General features: G+C 40.8%; 1 protein-coding gene across 1 annotated transcript in view; it reads right to left on the bottom strand.

The window, feature by feature from the left end:
• The window catches only part of sspo (SCO-spondin), a 94659-nt gene that overhangs the window by 23474 nt on the left and 48900 nt on the right, over nt 1-22285 (bottom strand). The window contains exons 81-109 of the mRNA XM_084746892.1: nt 21679-21879; nt 21471-21582; nt 21104-21324; nt 20753-20905; nt 19746-19912; nt 19383-19528; nt 18627-18847; nt 18315-18350; nt 17899-18063; nt 16534-16746; nt 15118-15285; nt 14740-14874; nt 13557-13794; nt 13237-13389; nt 13079-13125; nt 12687-12857; nt 12283-12459; nt 11067-11222; nt 10704-10828; nt 8906-9045; nt 8554-8600; nt 8231-8473; nt 5020-5181; nt 3790-3906; nt 3520-3658; nt 3117-3313; nt 2573-2743; nt 2260-2387; nt 1997-2151 (exon numbers count right to left, since the gene is read on the bottom strand). Coding sequence (XP_084603018.1) covers nt 1997-2151; nt 2260-2387; nt 2573-2743; nt 3117-3313; nt 3520-3658; nt 3790-3906; nt 5020-5181; nt 8231-8473; nt 8554-8600; nt 8906-9045; nt 10704-10828; nt 11067-11222; nt 12283-12459; nt 12687-12857; nt 13079-13125; nt 13237-13389; nt 13557-13794; nt 14740-14874; nt 15118-15285; nt 16534-16746; nt 17899-18063; nt 18315-18350; nt 18627-18847; nt 19383-19528; nt 19746-19912; nt 20753-20905; nt 21104-21324; nt 21471-21582; nt 21679-21879 — 4504 coding nt within the window. The remainder of the gene's footprint in view (nt 1-1996; nt 2152-2259; nt 2388-2572; nt 2744-3116; nt 3314-3519; nt 3659-3789; nt 3907-5019; nt 5182-8230; nt 8474-8553; nt 8601-8905; nt 9046-10703; nt 10829-11066; nt 11223-12282; nt 12460-12686; nt 12858-13078; nt 13126-13236; nt 13390-13556; nt 13795-14739; nt 14875-15117; nt 15286-16533; nt 16747-17898; nt 18064-18314; nt 18351-18626; nt 18848-19382; nt 19529-19745; nt 19913-20752; nt 20906-21103; nt 21325-21470; nt 21583-21678; nt 21880-22285) is intronic.

A 22285-nucleotide genomic window follows, 5' to 3' on the forward strand; every position in this document is an offset into this window, starting at 1 on the left:
TGTGGACTTATGTGGAGGAAGACCTATGACCATGTCCTCTGGGGTATCCTTTGGTGGATACTGTAGGACTACGAGATACTAGGACCGTTGCTACGAGGCATCCTGTCCTTGTTTAACTGAGGGTTGTGTATGTATTCTTAGCACAGACTCAAACATGTTTTCAGTGGGTACTGGACTCCACCAGGGTTGCCCCTTGCCTCCAATCCATTTGTGATATTCATGGACTCAAGGCACAGCTGTGGAGAAGAGTGTTTAAGGGTTGGTAACCTTAGAACTGCATCTTTCCTATATGCTGATGAAGTGACTCTTCATCAAACTGTGACCTTAACACAGACTGGGATGGTTTGCAACAGAGCATGAAGTGGTTGGAATGTGAGTCAGCACCTCCAAGTCTTAGGTCACGAGTCTCAGCCTGAAAACGACAGATTGCTCCCTCCAGGTTGAGAGTAAGTTGCTGCACCAAACATAGCAGCTTCAGTATCTTCGGGGTCTTGATCAAGAGAGACAGTAAAACGGAGCGTGAGATGGATAGGCTAATTGGCAGAGTGTAAGCACAAATGTGGGTTGGACTGGACTGTTGTGGTGAAAAGGAACCTGAGCTGGAAGGTTTGGAACTACCAGTCGATCGATGTTCTAACCCTCTAAAAGTCTTATAATATCATTTGTTATTGTGATTAAAAAGTACAGCTGGGACTTTGAATGTTTTCCGTTAACTGAAAGAATTACAGACTGAGTATATACATTATTAGATATAACCATAATTTGCAAAGTGATCTGTGTATTCATTATTAAAATTGGGTTAAAAGAGATTCCCAAGGGTTATCTAGGAAATATAAAGAATAAATTAAAAAAACCTAGTTTCATAGGTTTCAAAGATATAAACAACAAAGTGACACAAATGGGATATATTACTCTATAGAATTTCTTTCATAAAAATGTGTTTTAAGGTTTTTTTTTTAAGCTATCGTAAGAGATACAATCCCAAGTGATGCTGCATGGCCCAAGTAAAAAGTGATGAAAATCTAAATTAATTAATGCAGAAGGGAATGCACTCACTGAAAGGCAGACTGTAAATTACAGTTACATACCTAAGAAATTATTAATAAGCTGAATTATTGTCTGTTTTATGAGGACATGCAGTCTTCTTCAATAAGAGAACTGGGCGATTGGGAGGACATTAAAATTGATGAAGAAGCGGAGCTGCTGCCACAAATGAACTACAATGTTCTTTAGAAGGGATGGATGAATACAAAGATGTATTCATATACAGGAAACCAGTTGATTAAGAGACAAAAATTACAAACCTGTAAGGAAATTAAAAAACAGTGGTGACGGTGAGGAAAAACAATTTAAACCACTACAGAGTAAATGTGTCATTTAAAAAAAATTAAATAATCATAGTATGTATCACTGGCCATACAGGCCACACAGCCATACCTGCTCATGTACTCTAGTGTTAAAAAAAGCACTTTTTTTATATCATACTCACCTCTGTCTGCTGCCAGTGAGATATTTATTAGGTAGAATTTAATATCAGTTTCTCTTCCCCACCACAACCATTCTTATTTGCCCCACAGGCAGTTTTTGCAGCTTCTCATGGGAGGCGAAGAATATTTTAGAGAAAATTGACACTCCCAATTGCATGAACTTTACCAAATCCCATAGTACGCACGGTCAAACATGATTATCATATCTCCTCCTGTTTGAGCTCTCCCCTCTTGAATGCATAAAGGATAAGAGGCGTACTCAGACTTGGTTACTGTGCACCAGTTCAGAGGCTGTATTTTCTGAAGTCTGCATACAATATTTAAAAAAGGCTTTTCCAAATGTAAATCTAATACCTGTCTGGAGGGCACAGGCAGTGTCCACCAATAATGTCCAATTCTCTGTGTGACGGTCAGTTGTTAAAGTCACTTCAGCTGGCCAGATGACACTGCTGGCCTAGAAAATGGTAAAGTCACTGAATGAATGGATGAAACTGTGTGAGGTGTATTACCATGTGTTACAGAGGTGCTGAATGGCTGTTCCAGGTGGCAGCAGAGCTTCTGTGATCTCCTCACTGCTGGCATTCCAGCTTTGGTAACCAGCCGGAAAAGACAGTGGTGAGCAGGGACAGTCAGCGTGGGACACACAGGAGCCTTCATGCAACACCTACGTATTGGGGACACAGTGAGACTGGGAAGAATCACATCTAATAAAGGCTAAAATACAATTCTATCACAGCTACGCAATCAAACACACACACAGAGGTGTACAGACCTGTCCATGAGGGCAAGTGCAGCCAGGGGTGCAGGGTCCTGATAAACACTGAGTGTGTGGCCACAGGTCCTCACAGGTATATGGACAGGAACCTGAACAGTCACTGAACACCTGCCCACTGGGACACTCTACAAAACACATGGACAGATGAACATACAATCAATTACACAATGTCTCATAAATATTTGAATACACACGGACATGCAGTTCTTGTGAGTTGCTTGGCAACAACTTTATTTAAAGAACATATAGGAATTATATTGCTTGTTAGAAATATAATACAGAAATGTGCTATGATGTGTGTTCGTATTACCTGGCAAGCAGCTGTTGGTGTTACAAACAATGTGCTGTTCAAGTGGTCCAACACAAGCCGTCCCGCCAGGTTCTGGCTCTTGAAGGACTGTCTTGTTCCGCATTGACAATCCGCCACCACATGTGGCACTGCACTCACTCCAGGGTGACCACTCACTCAACAAGCATCCCACTGGAGAGAGGGACAGAGGACACACATGGAAAATTGCAGGAAAAAAACAAAAAACATCAAGTCTAATGTGCCCTTTTAAGGGTCCAGTGTGTAAGATTTATGGGGATCTATTGGCAGAGCATGACAAAAATGGAATATTATATGTATAGAGGGGGCCTTTCCTCTTTCATGAAGGCACCATGACAAACCAACACTGGCTCTAGAAGCGTCCTTTTGCATTTTTCACACTCACTGTAAGTTCTCCTCCACATTTGGAAGGAGAGGATGAGGCAACATGTTTGCAAGCTCACCAGTATATCCTACACACTGGCCCTTAAACACTAGGTTAAATTTGTATGATGGAGAACATTTGGGCACTTGTTCCATGTCAGACCTGGACATGATGGCATGTCACAGCTCTCCTTCTGCTTGGTGTCAGCACATGAAGGACCGCCCTCTGTGTCCTGGCAAAGGCGTGTCCTTATCCTTTGGCCCCGCCCACAGGAGGCAGAGCAGGAGCTCCATGGACTCCAGGGCTCATACACTGGGCAGGGAAGCTTGGTGCACACCAGAGTGCCATTCTCACACACACTGCAGATGGAGAGGCGATGGAGAAATGAGCTTGAGCTTGTTCTTAGTGGAAAAGAATTTGAACTCTACAGGCAAGTGCAACAGGAAAGGCTATACAGCCTGCTCTAAATGTAAGACATCCTTTTCTCATATAACAGACTAACAGACTTTTCGACAACCTACAACTTGTCATTTTGACTTTTCATAAAATACAAAGCCGTTCTCACCAGGTGTTACAGTCCACGGAAAGCTCCTCTTTAGGGAAGAACTCTAGCGTCCCGTTGCCTGATGGGATACCACAGCGACACTCTGTCACTGACACACAATGGCCATCCTGTAACAGCTGTCCCTCTGGACACCGACAACCTGAGAAATTAAAAGAAAAACAAAAAAAAAAAAAAAAAAAATATAAAAATGGAAAAACAGATATTTTGAAGGTTGAACTGCCAATCACAGAGTATTTTAAGCTACTATCAAAGTTAGAAGTCAAAGATTACCTGCATGACAGACTCCTTGGAGACACTGCACATGCTCCCATAAGTCAGTGCAACTGCGAGGACATTGATTGGCACAGCTCTCTTGGTAAATCCGCCCCCTGTCTTCACAGCGCTCACCTAGGAAACATGGAAAATCAATCTTTACCACCATTTATTAATAAAGACACAAGCAAAGCTCACTGCATGTGTTGCAGAGGTTTACACCGACTATAAGTCATATTATAGAAGTACCTCATACAACCCCACTTCAAATAATCAAACTATGTATGTATCTATTACTTACAGTAAAAATGCCCCCAGTTTGGCGAAGCAGATTAGAATACCAGCACAGAAGTAAAGCAATGTACTGCTACGGACAGGCTCAGCAGCAAAATGAATATTGGCCACTTAAAAAAAGCTAGTTAGAAAATGTTCACCTCTTTAGCTTGCCAACACACAGCCTTTTCTGTCAGAAACCGCTGCTATATAAGCCAAATATCACTCTGTCTTGCTCAACATTTTATCTTTCAGAACTCCGGAGTTACTGGTCTACTGCTGCCTGAATCAGTTAGTTAGTTTGTGTTATTGTGTGACTTTGATGAATCCAAACTAACATTTGAAAACACTGAACTCACATAATAACACAAACAAACCAACAGATTGAAGCAGCGGTAGACCAGCAGGGTAAAATTAGAAAAAAAAAAGTCTGGTTGGTTTGGAGAAAGATATTTGGCTTATAACAGTGGTTTCCCTTTGGAAAAGACTGTCTGAAAGCAAGGTAAAGTGCTGAGAATACTTTTAATATCACATACACTTAAACTGATATTGATTTTTGTTTTAGGTGGGCCTTTTTTATAAATGGCTAAAATAACTTTTGCTGCTGACCCTGTCCACAGCAGTAGACTGTTTGGCTTCCTACACTGGGGTCCTTCTACTCTCCCAAACTGGGAGTGTGCCAACCGCCCTCTACCATAGGTAATACACTGACTATGAATAAGTACCTCATACTACCACACTTCAAACAATCCAAACAATCCCTCTGACCCTAACCCTTTTTGGCATTTGTTGCCATTAGTAGAAAGGGACTGGAAAGACTAGAAAGACTAGAATGGCATGCTACGAACCCACAACATAATTTTATGACCTGCAATTTCCTGATTGATATTGCTACTAATCATTATGCAAACAACCTTTGTGTTGTAATGTAAATATCTAAGCCAAGTTAAGTTTCAAACAAATCAACTGTTGTACCTGGGCAGAGTCCGGTGTTGCAGCTCTGGCTCTGTGTCTGTTGGCTCTTACAGTGGGGTCCTGGAGTAGATGCCAGGGGCCGCCTGTAGCGCTGCCTGACTCCACCACTGCATGGCTCTGCGCAGGCTGTCCAGACACTCCACACACTCCACTGACATAAATCTGGAAGGGTAGAATTATTATCATAACCACCATCAACTCTCTTCTCATCCTAATTATAATGACTGTAATTAACATGATGACTGCTTTAATAGCTGTAATTGCTGTTATACTCATCATCATCATCAATGATAATAAAAGCATATTATTGTTTATGGACTTGTGTACAAGCATACTTGAACTGCTGAGATGTTTGATTTAGATTTTGAGATTAGAGTTGCTCTATTTATTCATAGGAAATTAAACCTAATTATCTGCTGAGCCGTTAAAGCCAACTAACTTATGATGAAGTACAAGGCTTCAAATACTTGACATGCAAATCAAACCTAAGGTCCAGTGGGTATGGGAGTAATTCATGGCCATTCCCATTAATGTCCAAAAGGGAACGGCCAGAGAAGAAAGGGGGGAATGATGGAGTACTGTTCAGGATGAATCATTCTTTGTACACACACACCACCAAATCTAATCAACCTGATGGATCCCCACAGACACATGGACATCAAACTCTTCCTCTCTTTAAGTCCCTTTTCCATTTCCGCTCCTCTGGGGAATGATGAGAATAGGGCAGTGGGGATGCACAATACTATTTTTCACAGTGGATACTGATTACAAGGACTCTACTGATGGTAAGTTTAAATCCGAACTGGCAGCAGTGAACTGACACGCGATACAGACACACACAAGTGAGACACAGAAAATTATGAAAAACCTGGTATCACACATACTGACAGTTATTGTGATCCAGTTGTACTGGAAAATTAGAAAACTGGGCGTGGCTTTCATTGTTTTTTCTCTCAGGAGGCTATTTAGTCTTGATCTGTGATTGCATATCTGAGTGAACAAAAATTACGTGAGAGTTCCCCAAGGCTCCGTTCTCCGTTCTCTTCTGTGGAACTTCCACAGCCATCTCCCACAATCTTAAATTATGCAAAAAATATAGGATTGCAGCAAATGATTATTTTCATTATGGGTTAATCTGCTTTTCACCATTAATTGGTTATTTGTTTTGTTATGGTGAGAAATGTCATCACAATTACCCAGAGCGTAACGTGGTGCCTTCACAATGCTTGTTTTGTCCAATCAATACTCCGACTCTCTAAATTATTCAAGTAAAAAAAAAAAAAAGCTGCAAATCTTTACTTTTGAGAAACTAGAACCATGAAATGTTTTTGCAAGAAAAATGACTTAAATTATTATTAAAATTGTCACCAATTAATTTTCTGTCAGTTGACAAATTAAAGTCATTAATCAGCAATTTGTTTCAGCTGTACTTGTATATAGTGTTTAAATTACTGTATAAAGCTCTCCATATGCTTTGTATGTGTAAATTTAGTGTGACTAAGCTGCCACTTGAGTCTTTTGTTTTTTTCATGCCTTTCTACTTCCACTCCACTACACCTCAGAGGGAAATATTGTTCTCTTTTCTCCACTAGATTCATCTAAGTAGAAGTACCTCAGATTTGTATGGTAAGTACATGTATTTGATTAAATATATTTAGTGACATTCCATCATTGCATTTATATAACAATATCACCAAGTTATTATAGTCCCATGCATCTAATGAATAACTGCATGTAACAAATCAATGATTTAATGCACCAAAATTTCCTTTAGAAATCTTGTAGTCATTGACTGTGCCCTAAGTTTTAACATCCACATTAAAAGTTGTAGTGTTTTCCACTGCAATAACCACAAAATATAACAATAAAAAATAAATAAAAATAAAACTGTCTACAGAAAAATCTGCTCCTGCTTCTTTTTAACTGGCTAACATACTACTCGGTGTCACTTGGCACAAGCTTGTCAGGTCTGTGTGCCGTAAATTGTTAAATCTGATTTTAAGGAGAATCTTGGTATCTGGCATTAGGAATAACTATATATAAATAGACAAGTTTCTCAATGATGTTAACTTACGTACGTCATAGAAAGGAATCAGTAATAAATTGAGGCTGTTTCATAACCAGTTAAAACTAGCTAAAACTCAGTGTAGTAACTTTAAGAAAACTAAAAACTCTGCCAACTATCATCTTACGAATATATCAAGAACTAAAGGACTTATGTCTCAGCAGGTTTCAGAAAAACCTGTTGATGGTTTATCTTTAATAGGCTCAGCTACTGGAATTGTGCCTTTACAAGTCTCTCTCAAAAGTCAATCAGGCCGCTGCATCTCATTCAGAATGCTGCTGGGAAAGCCCTCACTAAGTATAGCCAGTGGAGTACATCAGTCCATTCCTCAGTTCTTGGCACTGGCCTCCTGCGTGTCAAATCCTTTATCTTTTATTGAACGATTTAGGGCTAAAATACAGCTCTGATCCGTTGCTACATTATGAACTGTCAAAGATCTCTCTGGCCTTCTTACTATTCCCAGGATCAAAACTAAACATGAAGAAACAGCATTTAGCCTTTAAGCTCGGCTGCAACTCTTAGTTCTTTTTTCTCAGTGTTCCACTGCTCTGTACTAAATTAATTTCAGAGCTATTTATTCATTTTATCTCCCACTATACTGTAACTGCACTGCACCATTTCTTCTACTTTATTATTTATAAATCCTTTATTTTGTTCTTTTCAGATATGTCTTTTAACATTACCTTGTGTCTTATACAACTTGTCTTAATATGCCTTTTATGTCTGATGTAAAGCAGTTTGAATTTCCTTGTTGTTGAAGGGTGCTATAAAAATACATTTGCCTTGCATTGTCTTCAACCCATGAAAGCAGTTCCTTCTCCTCCCCAGAGAGAGCCATGTTAGTCATTTCATCACCACAGTCACTCTCTGACCCAATCTTTGATTCATTTTTTTGTTGCCATGCTTGTCTAGCTCTGACTAGTTCACTGCGTTGTCTGCATACAATCTCATGGTGGGGACAAAGTATCAAACTGCTGCAACATGCTGAGGGGAACTCGGGTGGAGCAAAACGGTCCCACTCATTACTTTTCTTCACTGAGGAGTTAAAGGAGCAACTGGAGCTTGACAAAGGCAGACTGAGGAACTGACTGCATTTCTGCTCTGAGATAAAGGACTCTTTTTGTCGTCATGGACAAACACCATTACCTCTGCAGATGTTAGCATCTGGGCAGAGCCTCTCCTCAACCAGTGGGCCTGGACATTGGCTCTCCTCCTCCTCTGTAGAGACCGGAAGACCAGAATCCAGGTCCAAACAGGCCCGGAAACGCCTCTGGATTGAGACCATTGTATTGCCACTGATGACTCCTGCTTGGGAGGTGCTGTGCTGCAGGGAGGCAGAGGGCACACAGGGAGAACATGGAGTCCACTGTGACCACTCGCTGAGAATGACTGAAAGGAAAAGAAGGGTAAAATGGTGATTAACTAACAAGGAGCTTTTTTAGATTACTCTTATTTCTCTGCGTTCTTACCTTCACACTCTCTCATGTCACACTGCAAAATTCCATCATGGCAAAGGCTGCAGGAAAAACAGGCAAAAAGATAATAATACGTCAGAATGAGTCATAATCCCAGAAAAACAAGTAAGCAAACAGCAAGTGGCTACAAAGAGAAACAGCGGACAATGATTTAGATGCAGCATAGAAGGCAAAAGTCCCTTGTACTGCATTTATCCTGCAGTACAAAAACACAGTTATTGTTACCTTGTCTCAAAACTGTCTGTCTTTTAAATGCGCTAAATCATAATACTTTGGTGTAACAAGGGACTGATACAGAAAACAACAGGCCCTCTGCCATGGCTCCTTATGTTTTTAAAAGTCTAACCAGGTACTGCAGCCTATGGTGACCGTGGCCCCCTGGGGGACAGTGACAGGTGTAGGTGGCTGTCCTGAAGCTTGGTGCTGGAGGTGGATGCAGCCACACTCTTCTGGAGGAACACAGCTACCGTTCTGCTGCAGTAGGCCCTGGAAGGGAAAATATACAATTCATAAAGAAGAATGAAGAAGAACTGTTGCAGTGGTAGAGTTTTGCTTTGGTTTAATTGGTTTTAACATGAGGGCCAAAAAGATGTGCATTTAAACATAACACTTCTTTCCCCCTGTATCTACGGCAAAATACTTGTGTGTAAATATGTTGCTGTACAAACCATGCCTGATTGTAAACTATCTAATGCATCTATTCATGAAAAACAACTATAATCAATCTTTTTATGATAATAATGTATTAAATGCAGACATACCATGGTTAGCCCATTAATTGATTGGTCAATCGAAAGAAAATTATATATTTTGATTATTAATGAGTTGTTTCAGTTATTTTTCAAGCAAAATGTCAAACATTTGCTATTATCTAAATGTGAAGATTTGCTGCTTTTCTTCGTCATCTATGATAGTAAATCAAGAGTCTTTCAGTGTTGGTTGGACAAAAGAAGCTATATGAAGATGTCACTTTTAGCTCTGGGAAATTGTGATGAGCATTTTTTTGCTATTTCAGTGACTACACAATTAATTGTGAAAACAGCTGGCAGATTAATGGATAATGAAAATAACAGTCAGCTGCAGCACTAATCAAATGACAATTTGAAAACAACGTAACAATGAGAAAGTGGTCTTTTGTCGTGATGAACCTACACAGCATTATCAGCTGAATCTGCAGTTCGCCTCACTAAGTTTCAGCTCCCTGTTTAGCCGTCCAGCTGCAACTTTCATAATGTGGTTTTTGGCCACAGCAGGCAGCTGATTTAAGTGAAAAAGATCTGATAAACCTGCTACACACCCACTGTTTTTGCTGACCCCAAGTGGCCAAAGACATCAGTTATTGCAGGTTTAACTTTTCAATGAAATAGAAAAGTAATCCATAGTTGTTAAATGATTTATGGTAACAGCCATGTTCTCCGCCTCTGGTGATCTGCTTTCTGTTCCATATTTCATTATCTCCCCTCCCTGCTGCTGTACGGGCATATCATCAGTCTATCAGGGAAGATTTTTCAGGTTTTTTGCAATAAATCAAAGTTGGAGGCTCAAAAACTGGGCCAAACAACATTATAAAATTGTCATTACAAGCCATGTCAAAGTGATATATAAACAACAATATGCAAGAAGCATATTTCACTTTTTAAGTTCATGCCAATATGTTTTTCTCTGGTCTCATACAGATAAACTAGTCTATTATTTATAGAATAATAAAAATATGTGTGTAAAAATATAACTATTTTTACACACAGATTGCAACACTGTCAGAATTATGTTTAAATTACAAATTTTACAGCTCTACATTTCAAACATAGAGTTTGTAATTACTGTCAGAAGTAGAAGCAGAACTTTCAGACCAGACAGAGTATTTCTTCATTGCTCCCTTCTAAAGCAAGTATCCTCAAGTGTAGAATTAAGATCTAAATACAGAATGTGCATTGCAAGGTGCACAAATACATATCACAAATATCATCATGTTTTATATTACACTAATTTGATTCAATTGTATGATTCACATTCAGAAACCATATCATTTTACAACATTTTTTCAGGTTTTATTCAGTTCAGGTTTGCTTTATTGTAAGTAAAAGAGCCTAAGTAGCTGATCCTGTATACATTCTAAACTAGATTAGGGTGAAGGAAATACTCACCTGTGGGCAGTAGCAGCCTGGTGTACACTCCCTGACGCCTAAACACAGATCTTCACGGCCCTGCAGTGCACACTGCTTCTCACAGGGTGAACCACATGTTGAGTACACAAACGGAGCTTCACAATCTACAAAAATGAGAAAAAACAAAGTGGACAGTATCAGCATGCACAAATCAAACACACACACATACAGACACACAATCATATGCATGTAGAAGAACAAACACTCAATAAATTTCGACAAAAAAATAAAAGGTGCTTGATTTCCTGTGTCCGTTCTGCTTAAGCGTAAAATGATGATCACAAACAGGCCTCTTTGTTCATACAGATTCATGCTTAAAAACAAAAAAAGATGTTAACTTACCATCACACTGACTGAGACTGCATGACCTGCTCTGTGTTTCAACAGGAGTGCACTGTTGTCCCCTGGTGGCTGGAGCAAGAGCTACACGGTAGCGCTGCTGCCTCTGAGACACACAGGAGCACTGAGACCAAACACTCCACTCTGACATGGGACAGTCTGCAGCAGAAAACAAATCAGCCAATCTGAAGATACCTGCAGGCTTAAACAAATGTTTCATGTGTCGGACATGAGCACTTGTACTCATGTGACCCAGCGCTGGTCCTGCTGAGCCTATCGCGCAGTTACAAGGGAAACAACCCTATTGCTGAGTTAATAAGTATGTAATGGATCTATTTAGAGACTAGACATTATGCTATCCTCTTTTACAATCAATATAAATCTGTCTTATTGGCATCAACTACTAAAGCAGAAACAAAAATTCAATTAGCAACCATGACAACCTGACACTAACAACAACAAATAGTTGAATAATATCAAATCAATCACTGTATTAATCAATTGCCAACTTTAGCGAGGGACAGGGCTGGAAAATATATCTTGTTTATTGAATGACTGAATATCTATCCAAACTAAATTTACTCATCAAAGAGAGTATATGAGCTTTAGTCCATATAAAAAACTGATAAGTTACAGCATCCTGCTCACCAAGCATTCAGTAATTCATCTGGACAAACAGAGGAGCATACACAAGGAATTACTGTGCACCGATGATATTTAAAGTCATTACATTTATTATTATCAATGAGAATGTACTGAGATATAGATTTTATGATGTCCAGCCTAAAATACACACATCATATTCTCCCTTGTCAACATTTAAATGTAATATAATTAATATTAATTTGCTGTCTGTGGCACACGCTGTTCTTTTTAATGAATGTCTCATTGTATTGCCTTAAGAGAAAAAGGCAGAGACACACTAAACAGAATCTGTTTAGTGTTTGTGCTCCTTTTTCTCTCTTTTGTGAGAATCTATTAGCTGTTCCCAAAAAGACAATTTATTAAATTACAACCAAATCTCCAGTACGCACCACTTGACAATGATCTTTATTTTGGGGAGTTTAGCATTTGACTGCACCCCAGTGAATGATGTGGAACTAATATTTCTGTTTCCTGTTGTAAACATTGTTAACAATGATCACATGCTGATTATTACCTCATGAAGACGTACAATCGAGATGTTATTTTACTTTACTGCTGCTTTGGCCGTGTGTACCTGGACAGGGCTGTTTGTAACACAGCTGGGTCTCCTCTCTGTTCTTCTCAGCCTCGATCTCAGCGGGACATGCTGCATCTCCGCCCTCCTCGCACACACACACCCTGCGCCGTGACACAGAACCAGCACCACAGCTTCTGGAACATGGTGACCACGGCGACCAGGGGCATAGGTCATCTGTAGACAGGAGAGTAAATATGATCAGAGCAAATGTAAACTGTGTTTACTCACTTCATAATCCTGTTGCTGACATTCTCCTTCCGAGATTATACATGCAGTACAGGCAGTGTGTATCAAAATATTAAAACTGGAAATGGTGATCTGTGTTTTGGTAATAGACAGATTCCTTATATAACTATAAATGAATGAGTGAATGAATAAAAATGTGACATTTCTGAACAAACCCAGACAGGGAGGAGATTGACAGTCTTGTGTTTCTCTCTCTGGCCCGGTGCAGTGAGACCCGTTGTTACGTGGAGGAGGGTTGATGCAGGCGTGGGTTCGAACCTGTCTGCCCCGGCCACAAGTCACTGAGCAGTCAGACCACACTGACCATGGGGTCCAGCCACCATCCACTGGAAACAATGCACATGATGTGGTCATTTGACATTTATCTTTCAAAGGAAAACCCTGTCACAGGTCAAACTGAAATGTGTAGATTTCTGTACATTCACCTCCATTAAATGTAAGCTAGACCTATAAGCTGAAAACACATTTACAACTGTGCCCATGTTATTCTATCACCTTTAGACCTGCATAATAACCCTTCATCTTCAAAATAAAAGCAGCAACCCACCTCTGCAGTCAATGTCTTGGCAGTAATCTCCCTCTGGGGTGCATGTGCTATGAGGCAAACAAATTAAAGAGTGTTTGAAATACAAGTGGGATCCCATCAATTCTCTTTTTATCAGCACAATATTCTTTTCCTACTATGTTTGTGTGCATCTATCTCACCATTGTTTACACTCGCCCTGCAGCCAGGTGTCTCCCACACTGAGCTCCTGGTTGTCATGGAGACAGAGCGGTGGGCAGGGTCCCGGGTCGCAGGATTTATGCTGGACTTCCTCAAACTGGCAGTCTGTTCCTTCAGTCTCTGGGATCAGAGACCTGACACACAACAGTACATTTACACTTGTGGTTTACTGTACTGTAAATTTATCAATACGAAGAAATACACTTCCCTGAGAGGGTGGATATTATAGTTTTAAATTAATGAACAATAAAGTATTAATAAAGGCATTATAAACAAGTATTTGTGAGTTTCCTTTCCTCACCTGTATCTGGTTCTCTGGCCCTGCCCACAGGAAACGCTGCACGATGCCCAGCTGGACCAGGAGCTCCAAACGCAGGATGCCTGGCAGCTGTGATTGGTGCAGAGGAGCTGCCCGTCAGAGCAGCTGCAGTTGTTACAGTCCACCTGATGCCAGCTGCCGGCTGCCCAGATCTGTCCCAGCGAGTCCACACAGTCACACTGCCATAGCTGTACACACACCCCATCCTGCTGCAGCTGGCCTGGACACACATACGCTTTTAACTTAAAGGGTCATTTCACCAAAATAGTAAAAGACATAATTTGTCACATACTTCTTGCTGCATCTAGCTGACTGTGTTGGAGATTTCTGCCAACAGCACAATATAGCAGAGATGACTGTGCTGCTCACAGAACTGACATTTAACATTTAAACAATGCAACAGCAACAGCAATTGTATCTATGTGTCTCTAGTTGATTTTAAATCATTTTAAAGTATATCTGATGTACATGTCTTTTTTGTCAGCATGACATAATAAAAAGTTGAATACAAGAAACTAAAATCTTTTTAAATTCTGTCTTACTTGGATTTTTCAAGTATAGTTTTTCAGTTAACTGATAAGCTATATTTTCTGTAAATTTTAAATCCCTTCACAAAGGTTCCCAGAGGAAAAAATACTGAATCCTTTTTTTATTTAATGGCCTAAACATTTTCAACTTTAACTTACAAAAAAGGACATGAGCTCAGGGTCCTGGTTCCAGTGACCCGGTGAGTAATCATGACATTTTTCTGGAACAAACAGCTGCTTTTCAATGCTGTGACAAGCTAGAGACAGATATCTCAAAGTCTGGATGAATAAAACCAAAACTATCTGCCTAGTTAGATGCCACTTTATATTCTTTTGCATTTTATGCAGAAAGGCTTATTTGAAGCAACACTTGAATTGTTTGAAAATCCAGCTTTAGCTTCAGTAACAGTGACAGTGGTCATTTCTAACTTTGGGTCAGCAGCACTGAGGTTCATTCAGATGCAGCTCATGCACACATGCACCACATACACATACACTATATGGTGCCTATCTTTTAAATACCAGCAGGGACAGAACCTTTAGGAAAGAATCATGGAGATAAACAGACAAACACACACACACACACACACACACACACACAGGCTTATCTGTTAATAAAATGATAGCAGCCTCCATGCCTTTAGGGCAGCGACAGCCAGGCTGACATTCGGTGTTGCCCTGGCACTCTATGCCCTGCTGGAGGTCTGAGCACCGCTGCGGACACTGGTTGGCACACACCACGAACTCCTGGCCCGGCGGGCACCCTTTCTCATCTGACAATACACAAACAGAAGGTCATGAATTTTCCCATGATGCTGCAGGCTTTTTGTTCACATAGTATGCCTCACCAAGAATGCTGATCACAGGCTGTGCTGACTTTTTAAACACAAAGACTCGCCTAGAAAAATAGCCATATGCTGAATTAATGAGCAATCGCCTTTGCACAGAATGAACTATCCCTGGGGTCGCAGCGATACACTCAACAAGCGTGTGCGGTCACGCCGGGTCCATCTCACCACAGGGTTTGGTGTTGCAGGGTTTGACCTGGTTCTTCTCTCCTTCACACTTCCTCCCACCGTTCTTGGGAGGAGGGCTGGAGCAGGAGCGGGTGCGTATGGAGCGACCGCCACCACAACGCTTATCACAGCGGGACCAGGGACTCCAACGAGACCAACCTCCGTCCACTACAACACAAACATGACCATAAGCACTAGTGTTTTTGCGCATTTTATTCTACTGTATAAATAGAAATCATTACTACATACTCTCAGACTGTACACTAAAGGATCATTCCAGTTTATTTTCATATTTTGGTGATCATTTTTTTCTTTTGGTTATGATAACAATGTACTCACCAAAGTAACTTTTTACAGCAACTGACTTGATAGATAGTATATTTTTTTTTGGGACTGAAAATAACAACCTGGGTTGTGAAAAACTGCAATTATCCTGTCATCCATTTTTAAAGCAAGGACTTCAGGTTTCTAAAGTGTTGTTTTTCCAACCTTTTAGGCAGTGAGGCTGGATTACCAACCAAAGAAACTGCTTCACTGTCCCAGAGCCACAGGTTCACCATGTAATTACTTTGCAGTCGTGTCCTTAAGTGAAAATTAGTCTAAAACAGCACATTATAAACTGAACTGATGGGGGCCTTCATAGGTTGTGCTTGACATGTTAAAAAAAAATCTTACATGAATCATTTTGACAAATATTATGATGGCAATATGATTCAGAATTAGTAAGAAGACTTTTTACATTGGGAGAACAAGATTCGTAGGTTAGAGCATCTCTGCAGCACTACAGTACTTCATTATAATGCTGTTTTGTTACACATTTTCCCTCTATCAAAAACTGCGATTTGGATATGCACCTGGTCACACTGATTTTGATAATATTTTGATTAATTGTGTAGCCCTAGTCCTAAGGGAAACACACACGTTATTAACTAGTTGTCAGGGCTTATCTTGTAGAGAGGAGAAATTTGAGGATGAGGGGGTCACTAGGGGCCTGCAACTAAGTTTTGTCCCAAGGACCCTTACTTAGTGTCTTTACAGAAAGCCACTGGTTTCTTCATTCCACTAAAATGTAAACATGATGTTTGTGCATACCACATAAACACACTGCAGCAGAAGCAAAAGGATAGAAATCTCTTCAACATGACCACACAACAATAATGTAAATCTGACAACTATCATAGATCTTTTTCATTGTTTCAAAGTCTCCACTGTTGGATTTTCATACCCTGTTTAAATGAATGGAAAACAATTCATGCTTGTAGGTCAAAAACTGCAACACTAAAGCTTGATAAACTCTACAATGGTTCTTTATGCTCAGGATAGGATGGAGAGTAACAAACACAATTTTCAATACTCTGAACAGGGTGAAGTGAAAATAACTGCAGACCGACTCTACATGCAGATGAGTTGGCTGACCTCTGCAGGGTCTGATGTTACAGAAGCGATGCTCCAGATTTCCTCCCAAGATGTCTTCACACCACGAGCCGTTGGTCCCAGGGCTGTGAAAGGCTCGTATCCTCTGCTGCTGACCCACTCCGCAGGACCGCGAACAGGCGCCCCACTCCCCCCACTCTGTCCACGAACAGTTCCTGCGCGCGCAGTCAGGACCTACACATTCATCACCTCCATCTGGGAACAGATATAGGAGGTGTCTTTTTAAAAAGTCACATCAAATGAGCAGCTTATCACAGCTGTTTGAGGACAAAATAATGGCTGAATCTATTCTAATGGCTGAATTTATATTATCTCCCTACTTTCCACCATTTTAGCTTTCCTCCCTCACTCCTCTGTTGTGTATGGACACACACACACACACACACACACACACACACACACACACACACACACACACACACACACACACACACACACACACACACACACACACACTCACAGAAACATGGTGATGTGATTTTTTTCTGGGTGTTATTCCCATTTGTTTGTGCATACTGCTGTTTACACCTTTGTTGGAATAAAACTTTAGATAAAACCAGTCAGCTGCATATTCTCAAAGTCGCTAAATAATACAGCTTGTCTGTACTAATCTCCTCTGATGTCAGATCAGGAAATAAAACAAGTCCACTACAAAATCTGCTCTGTTGTTTCTAAGATAAGCATGGTGAAAAATTACAAACTAAGCCACAACGACAAACTAACAGATGTAATGGAACTTGACTAAAGAAATGCTGATCATTATTTACGTCATGTGCTCTTTCACACACAGACTCTTGATATGTAAATAAAGAATCCTCTGTTGTCTGAGATAAGGCATTAAAATGGCAGATTTCATCATCACAAAGTCTGCAGTCTTTTTTTGCAAAAATGTTAGTGAACAGTGCCTTGCTTAATGTTCACACAGAGTCCCTCATTCACAACCAGAAATAAAGCGGCACTCTCAGCTAATGAAGTAGTTGTGTTCTTTTCTCTACACTCAAAAGTGGTTATTTTACAGACTGACAACAGTTTCTATGTTTCACTTCTTCTATACACAGCACTAGTCTCAGATTTTGAAACTGTGGCCTGCATCCTTGACCTCCAGGCACCCTTTGACTCTCATAACATCTCTGCTGCCTTGTTGCAATTGGAAGTGTTGTGTTATATCACAATTGATTTTCAGAGGATGCACAGTTTAATGCTTTAAGGCAGCAAAGCACAACAGGCCTGCCATGTGAGCAAGCAGATAGTTTATAAAAGTCATGTTTAACTGGTACAAGGAGCTCAAGATATGATAGCAACCACAGACTCTGACAGCCGAGAGACAGATAATGTGATTGGTCATACCTGGACACTGAGGCAGGTTACAGGCCTTCTCTTGGTGAGAGCTTCCAGAGCAAGGAGGTTTGATGCACCGACGATGACGGGACTTCATGGCTGGGAGAAGAGCAGTAGTGCAGGTCTTTGTGCAGGGACTCCATAACGACCAGGGAGAGAAGCCAGCATCCTCATCTAAAAATGATGGATGAGAAAATAGATAAAAGTCATTAACAGCTTTTTTGTCTCAAGAGGGAAATGACGTTAGTAGATAGTGTTGTTGTGTTAAGTAAATGTAACAATATATACCTAACACACAAAGAAATTGTGAAGACCAGTAGGAAAGAAGGATGTAAAAAGATGTGAAAGAAACAGAAAAAAATCAGCAAATGGACAATAGAGAAGACTATATGCGGTACTGAACTTAATATGAAGGAATTGTTTACCTGGTAAAGTTGGTTCTTCTGTAGGACCAACAATAACTGCCAATAATAAGCAAAAAAATCAATATCGGCACCATCACCAATTCCATCATTTAACATTGCGCAGTATTTGGCAGTATAAAGTGTTCTGTTTATAATGGCTGCAAATGAAGGATACAGAATAGACATTTATATGTTTAATAAGATTTATGGTTTAATTCAATCAATGCACACTCAAACCTAACTGTGCCTGCTGGACATTGTAACAAAGTGTCATTCTTTCCCTCCATCTCTAAACACATCCATTATCTACTCTAATTAATCTAGCGTCTGTACCTGGGCAGTCAGGGGCCTGGCAGTAGGTGGTTTCCTGCCGTGGCCCCTGGCAGTCTCTCCCTCCGTGGGCCGGAGCAGGCTGTGTGCAGCCCCTGGTGCGAGTCTTTAGTCCCAGACCTCCACAGGACAGTGAGCAGGGGCTCCAGGAGCCCCAGGGTGACAGGCCGCCGTCGACTGGGCAGTGCTCCAGGGTACAGTTCCACCTGCCATGTTCGCAGCCACTACAGGGAACAGAGGGGAGGAAGAGTGAGGTGTGGTGTTGCTGATCTGGAGAGTAGGAAGGTGACAGTTTTCAAAATAGAAATGTGGACTTGCAGACACATTTTGTTTTTACAATTTCATGTTACAGTGTGTTTTTATTTTGTTATGCAACCAGGGGGCTTCATTTTGATATTTATAAAGATGTGAAACTGAGAAACCTCATTCAAAAACTTTTTTAGACAGTGACTATGTTTACATGCAAAAAATATTTAATTTACATGCTTACATGCAGCCGCGTGTTTCTTCTTATAACCTCAAATGTAGGCTTTTCTTTTGTGTCCGACATTTCTACCCCAGCCTTGCAAACCCTCACAATACGATACACTTTATTGTCCCCGTAGGGAAATTTTGTTGGCTAGTTGATTTGTTTACAACAAACAGTGCTGACCGTGTCACAAACTGGGGTAAAACCCCCAATTTAGACATATATTCTGAATGTGCTGTATATAATGGCCAAATATGTAATATCCAACAGAGTATGTAGTTTCTGCTCACCAGGTGCTGCAGTCATGGACCAGCGTATCTCCAGACTGAAGTTCAACTCCCTCAGAGATGTTATAGAGGAGCAGAGATGAGACCGGTGTCACAGAAACACTCTGCAGAGAAGCCAGAAACTCTCCGTCCACCAGACAAGGACACTCCTGAAACACACATTAGAATCACATCAGATAAAAAAAAAAATTCTGAATGACAATTTGAATGGTGTATTCATTTTAGGACATCAGTGCTAAGTCTGTTGGAAAATTTGCAGTTAAAATGCTCCAAAATGTGTTCACTAACAATTTTACGTCCTTTTGTTGCAAGCTTTAATCTCAGATGCATGATATAATTTATCAGCTAAGGTGACAGTGAACACACCTGAAGGCACACTCCGTTGTGTTGGTAGGTATGTGGGGGGCAGTGGCAGCCTTCCTCGCAGCCATCGGAGTAGCAGCCCTCCCTGCCGCTGACCTGAGCGCAGCTGAACGGGCAGCCTTCACCTCGTTCACACTCTCTGTACAACCTGCCAGGAGGGCAGCCAACTTCTGCACAACAAAATAATGGCAGCAGAGACACACAGATAAAAGAGTCTGCAAATGAGACCCTGTCTACAAAGTTAAGCAGGATCCTACAACACCAAAAACTTTGATGCCATAGTTACTTGGGGTCGACTGATTATCGGCTCAGTTAGTCAGAACTTTTCTAACCATCAGAATCTATATTCTTTTTATCCATCTGCCAATAAAATTAATTTAAAAACAACACAGCCACTTATCTCTGTCTGTAGTCAGTACTTTGTAGTCTCACTCAGGGACCCACCCACAGCATTATGTAATTGGTTATACATAACAAATCTATCAAAGCCTATCAACACTGAGGGCTACTGTGCCAGAGACAGTCAAAGAGGTGAGCAAGCAGAGCAAGTTGCAATAAACATCACAATCTTATGATCTGTTTCTATGATGTCAGCATATCCATTTTCTCAGTTACTCCACCAAAAATGTCTGAAGTTATAGATACTGAAACTAATGAGAAGAACAGAAACCATCTCACTGGAACCTACTGAGCAACAAGCTTTCTATATCATAATCTGATGCTGAATTTGGACTACAAATTGAGGTGTGGAACTTTGAGAGATTAACTTTGAGATACAAATTTAAGTTTGCCTAGTTTTATTTATTTCTACTTTACAAAACCTTGGTATTAATTTAAACTTTTGGTTAAACTTATAAAAAATACTGCTGGGAGCTCCCAGCCTTTTTTTTAAATATAATGTAATATCACTTATCCATTTCCTTGATAACTAATAATTGGTGTCAGCCCTGAAAAATCCATATTGCTCCACTCCTAATACTGTAGGTATTCTACGGGAAGCCATGACTTACCGAGGCAGACCTGGTTGTTACAGGTCTTGCTCTGTCGGCTGAGGCCACTGCAGGGTGGGGAGCTGCAGACACGAGAGCGGGACTGTTGTCCTCCACCACAGCTGACCGAACACACAGACCACTGAGACCAGGGGAGCCACGGGCCCACCGAGTCTGGAAGCAAAAGCATACCGAGATGTAAATGCACAACTTCATAGTAGGTGAGGACTTACTACAAGGTTTGAATGCATCTTTTGTTTTCAATGGGTAACGTAAGAAATCAGCTCTTGTTTTAGATTTCAGTAAAAGATGTGACAATTTTTGTCTGAGTCTAAAAACTCATTCTGAAGTGGATAGGAGAGACAGAACTACCTGTGCACAAGTGTACGTTGCAATCTTTCCGCTGTTCAGCAACTCCGAGGCAGCCTCTCCCACCGCTCTGAGGGGAAGGGTTGTCACACTTGCGTTTCCTGAACTGAACTCCTCCTCCACAAGGAAGTGAGCACTCTGTCCAGGTACCCCACTGGCTCCAACCACCGTCAACATGGCAACCGGGTACTGACTGACACTGCAGAACTCCAGCCTCACATGAACTGAGAAAAAGTGAGAAAGATGACAAAACACAAAGTAAAGGAAAATAAAAGACACTGAATTTTGTTGCTTTTGAACAGGAACATGAATTATACATATGCAGATATACTGTACATGAACTGATTTTATTGCAAGAATTGTGCTGTACCAGTTTTTGCAGTCACTGATGATGCTGTCGCCTGGATTTGCAAACTGCCAATCAGATCCACCAGGCCATGTCCATGATGCATTACTAGAATCTGGCCCATTGGATGTTACTACTATATCAGAGACAAAAACTGATTGATTAGACCAGTTTATCCATATAATGTGGTTACTTTCACATACAGATTGTACAAACAGATTGTGTATCTAACCAGTATCAGAGCTGTTGTGGTATTTGCAGCGACACTCCTCCCTGGCCACACACACTCCATCCTGCAGAACCATGTCACCCGGACAACCGCAGGTCATTCTGCACCCGGGGGAGTCCAAGCACTCTGTGTCACCATGGAGATCTGAACAGGAGCGAGGACAGGGCTTCCCGCAAGGCCATTCTTCCTGGCCTCCACCACAGTCTGCAGAACGCAGGAGGCGGCGCAGTTTGAAGAGAATAACACACAGAGTGGAGTATTTATGGCTGCAGTTTGAGGCAATCAGGAAAACAAACATACATGGCAAAACAGAGCAAGCTACCAAAAAACAGCATTTTTTATAACCATGTGACGAAGGCCTGTGCTATATGCATAAATATTAAAAATATTTTGCGCACTTGAATCAATAAGAGACAGTCTGATGTTGGTAAATAATGTTTTGGATCATCTGAATTAGAAAAATAACATAACTGCAGTGTTGAGGAGTAGTTTACTACATGAAGTTCAATTATGTCCTCAATGTCCAACAATGTCCTCTTCTTAAAACGCACCCTCAGGCTACCTAAGTGAGCAGGATATGGGAGCCCCTCTTCTTTGAAAGCTGTCACTC

The sequence above is a fragment of the Lutjanus erythropterus genome, chromosome 21, assembly GCF_056507025.1.
Source record: "Lutjanus erythropterus isolate fLutEry1 chromosome 21, fLutEry1.hap2, whole genome shotgun sequence".
NCBI classification, from domain to species: domain Eukaryota; kingdom Metazoa; phylum Chordata; class Actinopteri; order Lutjaniformes; family Lutjanidae; genus Lutjanus; species Lutjanus erythropterus.